Below are 10,800 nucleotides of genomic sequence, written 5' to 3'. Positions count from 1 at the left end.
TTGAGTAGGCTCTATGTTCTTAAGTACAATATATGAATATAGATACAATATGTTAAAGAATCTATTAAACAATTGTAAATGATAAAGTATATATGTAGACTATATATTGCATATTAATACATATCTATTTATTAAAAACAAATCTTGCCATCGTCATTCAACATAGCATCTATCAAAAACTCAAAACGTGGTCTAGGTGCATTTGTCTTTCAATTTAATAATCGGAGAATCCGATTATCCACCTTTGATGCAATCTTTGGTGGGACATTTGAACAACACTCATAAAGCTACACTTGAATAGCCAGTGGCATTCCCTGAATCAAATAAAATTTACCACCAGGTTTCAACCAGTTGTTCAAACTTCTCGCTAAATCCTCAAAAGATAAAGTACCCTATGGAAAATCCTTATATCTTCCACTTTCTACCGAATCAAAATGAAGACGGGGTATAACCACAGTTTCAATATTAGACAACACAAAAGAATGCAGAAAATACATAATTGCTAACTTCTCAGTATCCTTATCATTGTTCTCCTCCCAGACTTTCTCTGTGAATACTAGAAATAGTTGTCTTTTCTGTATAATTTCTGCACCATTGAAATACTTCTCAACAATCGTATTTGGTACACTCTCATCAAAAACAAACTCATACCTATTAGACACACAATTCAAACTAGTAACTATAGCAAATTCCCAAGGAGTAAAATTAAGAGAGGTGCCATTAGCACAAATCACAATCCCAGAAGAAGAACTGCCCTTAACCTCAAGCATCATAACACATCTGCACAACTATTCTTGCACTAGACATTTCTTTTTCTTCATAAAATAACCAAAAATGTTATTGCCGCAAAACTTTTTAAATTGTTCATTGTTTAATACGGCACAGATGCTTCCATAAATATCATTGTCACAGTACGAGTACATGTGTGGTGCAAATCTTGAAAGTTTTCTGACAATAAATATTTCATCACACATCATCTATACAAATTAAAACTATAACTTCTTAAAATGTAAAAGAAAAGTTCAAATCTGCAAAAAAAAATGCATATAACATGCATATGTATTTTGCTTAGAGAAAAAATGCAATCAATACTGAAAAAAATACATATCAAATATACTAAAAATACATATAACTAAACAACTTCTTAAACTGTAAAAAAAATTTTAAATCAGCAAAAAAAATACATATGCGTCATAACATAAAAATACATATCATCAGCAACAAATATATCATCAACAAAATACATATTATCATCAAAATACATATCATCATCAAAAATATATATCATCAGCAAAATACATATCATCATCAAAATACATATCATCAACAAAAATACATATGCATCATCAAAATACATATCACTAGCAAAAAATACATATCATCAACAAAAATACATATCACCAGCAAAAAAATACATATACATTAGCAACAATATATTTCACAATTATACTATCATCTTTACAAATCAGCTTTCTACCATCCCTAAAAATAAATATCATCATAACATAAAAATACATATCAACTACTTGAAAAATACATTTACTCCCAACTTTGATAACATCTTTACTTAGAACAAAAACAAAACTTAATATGCAATAATAAAAAATACATTTACAACAAAAAAATACCTCTTCCTCACTATCTTCTTCTGATTCAACAGCAGACGAGTTCTGAACATCGTCATCAACCTTTCTTACTTCTTCAAATTCTTTAGCTTTCCTTTTTTTCTCGTATTTTTTAATTTTTTGTTCCTTTGGAGAAGGATTTTTGTTCAAACTTCTTTTTTTCAAAATTTTCATCATCTTCACAGGGTCGTTGCGAAACTTCGACCTAATCTCCTTCGATTTCTCAGATTTCTTCGACTGTAAAGGATTTGAAACAACTTCAACTAAATCTTCTTGAGTTAACCCAATATAAAAGATGGTTCATAATCAGTGGCCTCTTTTACTATTTGTTCAGCCATTAAAGCATAAAAACCTTAAAATCAGATTATGAGATGTGTTACAGTAGAAAAAAACCCGCTAACATGCAATAACTGAATTAAATAGTTACCTGAAATAGAAGAAGCTAACCTTTTATCAGATCGTGCTAAAAAACGTGCAAAAGAAAAAAAATTGAAGAAGGGAGTGATTGTTAATGGCGTAAAAGAAGGGAGAAAATATTTTAAAAAAGGAAAGAGAAAGTAGAAAAGCGTGAAAGGGGGAATATTTGGCACGGTAACTTCTTAGGCGGTAAAAGTAGGGACCCACATTAAAATATTGCTACATATGCTACAAAATGTAATTTGATATAAGTGTTGCTATTTTTTGTAATTTAACACTTAGGTATGCTACTCTATGTAGTTTTTCCTTTATGAAATTCTCTTCATTAAATGAACTAGGATATGATATGGAAGAACTTAGTAGCCCAATAGGCTTGAGAGTTCAAATATGGATTGCCAAGGGGGCTTCTATGATATCCTTTATGATCTTAGTAAATATCCAACTAATTTAAATTCATGTGGAGTAAGACTAATTAAAAAGAAAGAACTCCCTATTATTTTCTTCAACTTCAGGACTTGATCTTGAAACATTTAATTAAGGTGATGAAAGAATCTCATTCATCTTTTCAGAATTTTTTTTATCTCCCCAACCTAATTTTACATGCAAAGAAGAATTATTTAGCCATCTTATGATTCTAAGGTTGTGGCTTGTAAGTGCTCATGAACTAGGAAGGTAACAAATAAAAAAGACATAATAAATAAATATGAACAATTGTCTCAGCTGGCATTTATGCTTTATAACTTTGGGTATGCATCGATAAACACTTTTTATTATAAATTTAAACAAGTAGACACAAGCGTCTGACATGACAAATCTCACGCGAGTGGACATGTAAGAGTTGTGCATCTCACGTGATTTGCCATGCATGGGATGCGTGTATTTATTTATTCAACTTTATGACAATTTAAGGGTGTGTTCGGTATGACAAATTCTAGGAAAACAAGTTGTTTGTTATTTATTCTTTTTTATTCGTTATGTAAGTAGGAAAATGTTTTCTAAAATCATTTATATATCCTTCACACAAAACTATGAGAATGAATAGGATAACAGGGGTGGGGTAAGACAAAACTTTGAATATTTTTTCAAAAATAAATTAAAAAAAAAAGTTTTGAGGGGTGCGGGGAGGAGGAGGGGGTAGGGGTAGGGTAAGAAATTTTTTGAAATATTTTAATAAAATTATTTTAAAAAATTATTTTTTTTTGGAGGGGAGGGGAGGGGGATGGTAAGGTGTTGGGAGTCTAGGTAGATGGTAAGGGGTGGGGTAAGAAAAAAAATTAATTTTTTTTTTTTAAATTAAGGTTTTTTTTGTTTGGGGGGGGGGGGGGGGGGGGGAGTAAGGGGGGGGGTTGGGGTAAGAAAAAACATTAACTTTTTTAAAAATAAATTTTAATTTTTTTTAGAAAATTCTTTTTGTTTGGGGGGCAAGGGGGGTAAAAAGTTATTTTTTAAAAAAAATTTGGAGGGGGTGGTAAAGGGTTGGCGGGGTGGGGGTGGGTTTTTGAGTGGAGATGAGTGATTTTGAAGGTGCTAAATATTGCAACTTGTTTTTTATATTTTTTTTATGAAGGGGGTCAGTTTCCTTAGTTTGAAGGAACTTTTTATCCTAGGAAAAATATTCTAAAACTTTTAGTCAAAAAAATATGAGAAAATAGAAAAACATTTTCATTCATACCAAACACACCCTAAGTGTCTACGAGTGGGCACCTAAAAATGAAGAGCGTAGATACTAATTGACACCAAATTAAAAGGGGTGTTTATGTATTATTCCAATGAGTTATCATGCAAGTTGACATGACAACACTACAATTATTGACAAAATATATATTTAGCCTTCTTTAGCCGTTAGTAGTTAAAGCAAGAGTTTATGTTTTATGAATTGGTGATATACAAAAAATTTATATAAATTAGATTATTTAACTTGTAATTTTATTAAATAACATTAATAATTCATCTCATTGGTCAATATCCCAAGAGCATTTTGTTTGGAGAGAGGGAAATATATATATATTTTTTGGCAATTAAACTAAAAGCGAGAGAAATATTTACTACCGTTTATGTTAAACATAGTTCTTTTTCACTACGTGCAAGATTATCCAAAAAAGAATCATTTAATAAGAATCAATTATACGCAATCTTACAACAAATATATCATATTACACATTATAACATATTAAATTAGTGTCATATATTACTACTATTAATAAGTGTGAAAAAGCAGGTAGGTCTTCGTCAACATGCCTGCTTCTTCACCTGCTTCAGCTGTTCCGTAATTTTACTATATTATTTTTAATTAGTTATTTTAAGCATTTACATACAAGAAAATTAATAATATTTAATAAAAAAAAGTAAAATAAACATTTATGACATGTTTGTTTAAGCTGCTTCAATCGTAGTTTTATTATATCACCTCTAATTAATTATTATAAAATATCTAGACATTAAAAAATTAATATTATTTAATAAATAGTAAAATATACTTAAATGATAAACTAATTCTTGATGTTTTAAATTAATAGTACATCTTTTATGAGATCCATTTAAAAAAAAAATTACAAGTATTTTGCTCCATGATTTTACTATATTACCTCTAATTAATTATTATAAGTCATTTACATATAAGAAAATTAATAATATTTAATAAGAAAATGTAAAATAGACATTTATGACATGTCTGCTTCAGTTGCTTCAATCGTAATTTTACTATATCACCCTAATTAATTATTATAAGTCATTTAGGTATTAAAAAATTAATACTATTTAATAAAAAATAAAATTGACGTAAAATAATAAACTAATTTTTGATGTTTTAAATTAATATGTCATCTTATATGAGACTCATTTATATTTTTTTCACAAATATTTTTTTTATAATAATTTTTCTATATCACTTCTAATTAGGTATTATGACTCATTTAGAACATATCTGTTTCGCTGCTTCAATCTTAAAATTCGATTGACTCTCGAAATTATTTCAGTGTCACTTAAACTAAAAGAAAAGAAAAGTATTATAAATCATAATAATTAAAAACTTAAATTATTTTAACAATATAATTGACTATTAACGCCACAAAAATTTGGACAAGGAGAGTAACATATATTATTTGAAAATTACATAAAAATATTATAAATAACAATAGCTAACAATTTAAAATATTTAAAAACATAATAAAAATTTAATTGATTATCTAAATTATATTTGTATCACATAAATCCAGGGATAGCTTTGGCATTTTATAATTTGTATGTTTTAATGTTTTAATTTAGTAATTTGTTGATCCAAATAATGTTTGCGAATTTAACATGTTTTGAAAATTTAGTATTTTGTTTATTTTAATATTTACTTTATTTTGGTAAAATATTATATATTTAAAAATTATGCAAAAAATAATATTTATAAGTTATAACTATTAACATCTTATAATATTCTAAAAATATATAGTAAAAAATATGATTGACTTTTAAAATTCTTATAGCGTCACCTAAATTGTGATAAAGCAAGTAACATAAATTATTTAAAATTGTATTAAAAGATACTATAAATCACATCGATTAACAAATTAAAATATTTAAAAAATATATTAGTAAAAATTTAATTGACTCTCTAAATTCTAAAATTAGGACAAAACGAGTAACATAAATTATTTGATAATTACGTAAAAAGTGCTATAAATCACAATGATTAACAACTTAAATTATTTAAAAATTTATATTAATAAAAATTTGATTGACACTTCAAATACTTTTTGTGCTACATAAATTGAGATAACACAAATAACATATGTTAGGCCTGCTATTTCTATAAAGACTTGAGAATATATCCTATACTATCATAGCACGTTTTACTAGAAGTATAAGGTCAGCTACTTTTTGTGCAATCAAAGTATAAAATTCACTTTTGGTATGTAGTACTAATTTAATTAAGAATATATAATATGATTGATACAAGCCTACAAGTTAGCATAAAGTTAGTAAAAATGTGCGACTTTGTGTGCATGACAAGGAAGGACCCATCTATATGTGCTTTATTCACACCAACACACAAATTCCAAAACCACATCAATCATTTTATGTTTTTTTATTTATAAAGATAATAAAAGTAAGATAATTAGATTTGCCCAATATTACGATAGGCAAACTAAAAATCTTAATAAAAGTGTTAAAATTTAATATATGCATATAAAAAGTATATTTAATAATAATTTACATAACAGAAAATAATTCATTTATTTCATATTAGTTGTCATATATTGTCTTTTCAAAGACAATTTGAATATTTTTTAACGTTAAATTGAATTAGATTATTTTAAAATTATAATTTAAATATTTAAAAAATGTGAAATATACTGTAATTTTCAATTCTTCTCATATTAATATTAAAATGTTGGTAAAAATTTATGGTTCATTCTCAAAAATCAAAACATGACCAGTATTTTGGGACAACACTGAGTAGCCATTATTGTTATACCTCAAATATATTCCTCTTCATTATTTATAACCATTAAGTAGTTTACATTTTTATTCTTTGTTTATTTTTCTTGTTTAAGATTATCGAGTCGGGAAGGAACAAATAATGGATATGAGAATCTAGTGGATCCGAGTGAAAGTAGGTAAGTTAGTTGATAGAAACGTTAGATCTATAGAAAGCTTTTTTCTCAAATATCCTATAATCCATTTGATGTGATACTAATCCTTTCCTCATTAGTCAATATTACCTAAAAATTTATATCATCTTTTTATATCTTTAATAGTATAGTATGCTTTTTTAATCACAGAAATTTCATTGTGCATTTTTCATACTACAAACTATACAAGTCTTTTTGAAAATCACCATGCAAATTACACCAGTATAATTCAAAAGAAATAAGGTTAGCTACTTGAATTTGGGGAGGATTAATTAGGACAAAACAAGAACTAATTATGAAGCCTTCGTTGTAATTTGTTTGTTTTGGTTTTGATTTGACAGGAAACTTAAGAAATTAAAAAAAAAAAAGTTTTGAATCTTATAATCTTAAAAGAAAAATATGATGTTTGTAGACTTAAATATGTCGTTTGAAAGGTGAAATTAAACAGTTATCAAAAAGGAGAAAAAACTTTCCTTTTTTGACGAAATACAAAAGAAAAGTAAGATAAACGAACTAAGAAGAGAGTAATGAACATTAAATAAATCAAAACAAAGAATTTAATGAGGAAATCCAACTATCCTATCTATCCACAGGTTACATGCAAGCTAACTCATAAAACAAACATCAAATGTATATATAAAGAAACAAAAGAACAATCTTTTTAAGGTATAATATAAAAGAAACTAATGAGAAAAAACAAAAAACAAAAAAAATCACCAATTAATTCTAATGCTATATGTCTGCAGCTGGAAACCTTCAATGTGTCATAATCTACATGAGTATACAGACCTATATGTTGCTTGGATCCTCCAAATATCCTTCAACGTTATGCATTCTTGGAGGATCTGACGAGAGCATGATACCATTTTTCGAGGGCAGGAGCAACATAGACACTAAGTGGTCATCATCTTTGCCATGCCATACTGTAATCTAACCGAGTAATTGGTGACTTTAGTGCAAACCATCTCCGCGTCAAATCTTTTAAACCATTATCATATACCTCACAAAACTTCAATGGCCAACCACGAGGCTCAACAGGGTTAAACCCTAACCCGGGGGTTCGATCCTTTGAACCCGGATTCAATTCTTTAGTCCAATCGACAACATAAGCCGATACCCTTCTCCGGAATTTAGCCTTAAATTCAGGCCAAGCTTGGAACTTGTAATGATTCACAGCCATATCATGGACACTCACTTTCTTTTCCTTGTACCCTTGTTTCAATATGAAGTGATGAATCACATTGAGCAAAGAGTGATGAACAGCATCCAAATATACAAATGACTTATGTCTGTTCTCGACCTTTCTTCTGCAGTTGTATCCCTGTGTCACTCCTGTTATCGGATGTGAACTCTGTTTCGATGGTCCAAATTCATAACAAGGGATGCTAATCTCAGCGACCTGTCTCTTTTCAACTGACACATCTTGTACATTCTTAGGATGTGGTAAGAAAGAATGTAACAATGATGTCGATGGGCGCGATAAATTAGACCACAGTGGTGAGTACACAAATTCATCCACATCAATATACATCATCCAAGAACAAGAATCCTTAGCATAAATTGCACTATGTGAAAAACCAGCCTCTTGAGTTTTTGGCCAAAGCCAAAAATATGTTTTCACATTGTAACCTTCTTGGACAAGCTCATCGACAACTTTATCGAAATCATCATCACTACCATTATCGTATAACACGAATTTTTCAACACCGATTTTCGAGTGATATAATACCCATTCTTTCAAAAATTTACCAACATTGTACACCATCGTACATGCACAAAGATGAGCTTTCTCTGACTTCTCATTATGTTCCAGTTTCCGTGGCGTACTGTAATAATACGCCACGGAAGGTACAATCACTGGAACAGGAAGTAAAACTTCGAGAGAGACTAATACTCTCTCTCCTCCTTCGAAAAAAATAGTTGGATCAGGGTGGTTACATCGAAAAACTTCTTGTATCGAACTCGTTAAGGTCGTTCTAATTACCTTTTTACCCTTAGAGTCAAAAACACACCTAAACTCATTAGGTTCTCTATTTATCCCTTGGTGGTTATTCAACCCTTTAACAAACAAAACGACGTCGTCCTCCGTCGTTAACGAGTCGTAAACGAGAAACGACCACCGTAAAAGCTCCGGCTCCGCCGCCATCACCGCCGGCGCCGGCAACTTTTCTGACGACTTCATCAATGTTGTTTGTTTAAAAGGCAATCTCCGGCGAGCTCGTCTAGGTAACTCACATTTGAACAATGATCGTATCGGGAGCTGGAGCTCGCCGGCGTGGATTGCCGGCGATACCTCTCTGGTTTCGTATACGCAAATGTAACGATCATGCAGAGAAATGAGAGGGGTATAATCGGGAGAAATAATTACGTAGACTTCCCAGTCGGGCATCAATATGGATACTGATGGAATTATGTCAGGGTCCTGGTCCAGGTCGGATTGTAATGCTGGAATATCTAAACGTGTTATAGGGGAAGAGATATTTTCACGGATTACGAGGTTGTTGTTATTAGCTTCCTTTGACGAGACAGAGAGGATAGGGAGATAATCGACGTTGATGTCAGAGATAGAATCACGAAGATAAAGGTGATAAAATGTAGCGAAGAAAAAAATCGAAGTTATAATGAAAAGGAAAGTGATACGAACTTTTCGAGCCATAACAAATTGTGGCAATGACGGAATTGGTATGTCATGAATGTTGAACATATATATAGGAGCTAGGAAGAAGGGGGAATATTTCCTACTTAGAATATAAGTAGAAAAGGGAATTGGATTTGGAATAATTGTTGGTTTAAGGTTTTTATTATTTCCTGATCATTGTTTGAGGCTAATTATGATTTGATTGTTGGTTTATGTCTTTATTGTTTGAATGGGCATTGGTGACTCATATCGATCTGGCCCATTCTCTTCTCATTCATCTCCGACTCGACTCGTTCGTTCGCCATCTGAAAAATTATGAACTAATGTAATATATACGGAAGGGATTTGGAAATCTCCCCTCCAAATTGAATGTCTATTTTATGACAAGTGTCTTCAGAAAATAATGAATGATTATCGAACCATTTTAACCATGATTAACAAGAACATCTTTTCTCTTCCAATCTCCATCGCCTGACCACAACATTTTAACCATGGTCATCAACAACGTAGCATGTGCACAAATTGAAATTTATTTTTGATCTTCAATGAGATACCAACTAGGGTATAATGTTTCGTCAGAATTCGTTGATTGCTTCGTATAAATTTACGATATATGATTCAATGTTGGTAAAAATTCACACCTTTTTATTTTTTCTGTAATCACAACATTAATCACCTTTATGTAATCCAAAAGAGTGAAAACCTAAGTGCATATGAAATTTTTTTTTTTAGAAAAAAAAAAAATTGGTTTCAACTTTTCAAGTCAGAGAAAGTGGGTGATATGGGGAAAAGAGATTCTTGTTGACCAGGTTAATGGTTGAGTTTAGCAAATAAATCTGGATCATTCATTATTTAGGGGGACAAGTGTATTAAATTAACGGTAAATAACATAAATTCCAACACTTTACTATCTAATTATTCTCTTCCTACTTTTATAATAATTACATAAAATTCCAGATATGATATATTAGTTAATGTCATGATACATTAGTTTATGATACATTAATAAATCTTTAATTGTAACGTCTCGAATCTGGTACCCGAAACGCTACATGGTGCTCGTGATCCCGAAAGATCACAAGCTAATCCATGACTGATATCTGTACCTGAACACTGCATAATATACTATATAAATGCGGAATAAAAGGCTGAAAGGCCATAAGGTTCAAATATCTGACAAAATACAACATCTGAAAATACGGTATATCAATACCAAAACAACTGAAATAACTGTCTGAACATACTATAGTCTGAAAGCCTCTAACACTGTACTGTCTGAATAAGGAGTTGATGGGACATGTCCCTAACTAACTCCAACTACTGAAATAAACTAAGTACTATAGAAGTGAAGTAATCAAATCATAACATCCTCGAATGATAAGGACTCACTAGTGACTCTGACTGCTGAAACTGAAATGCTACTGATGTTCTGGAGCTCATACTTATGAACCTATGGTATAAAACACCATAGCACAAATGCGTCAGTACGATTGAATGT

At 30.2% G+C, this 10,800-nt stretch overlaps 1 protein-coding gene across 1 annotated transcript; it reads right to left on the bottom strand.

Moving 5' to 3' along the window:
* Positions 1–7,176: 7,176 nt before the first annotated feature.
* On the bottom strand, positions 7,177–10,046 carry LOC107851878 (glycosyltransferase family 92 protein RCOM_0530710). The gene has a single exon (XM_016696971.2). The coding sequence runs from the start codon at positions 9,366–9,368 to the stop codon at positions 7,569–7,571; it is 1,800 nt and encodes a 599-aa protein (XP_016552457.2). The 5' UTR covers positions 9,369–10,046; the 3' UTR covers positions 7,177–7,568.
* Between the last annotated feature and the right edge of the window lie 754 nt (positions 10,047–10,800).

This window comes from Capsicum annuum, chromosome 12 (assembly GCF_002878395.1).
Source record: "Capsicum annuum cultivar UCD-10X-F1 chromosome 12, UCD10Xv1.1, whole genome shotgun sequence".
In the NCBI taxonomy this organism is placed as follows: Eukaryota; Viridiplantae; Streptophyta; class Magnoliopsida; order Solanales; family Solanaceae; genus Capsicum; species Capsicum annuum.
This window is presented reverse-complemented; position numbering and strand designations above follow the sequence as displayed.

Coding starts and splice junctions, on each gene's coding strand:
- LOC107851878 (XM_016696971.2), bottom strand. CDS start 9,368: ATGTTCAACATTCATGACATACCAATTCCGTCATTGCCACAATTTGTT.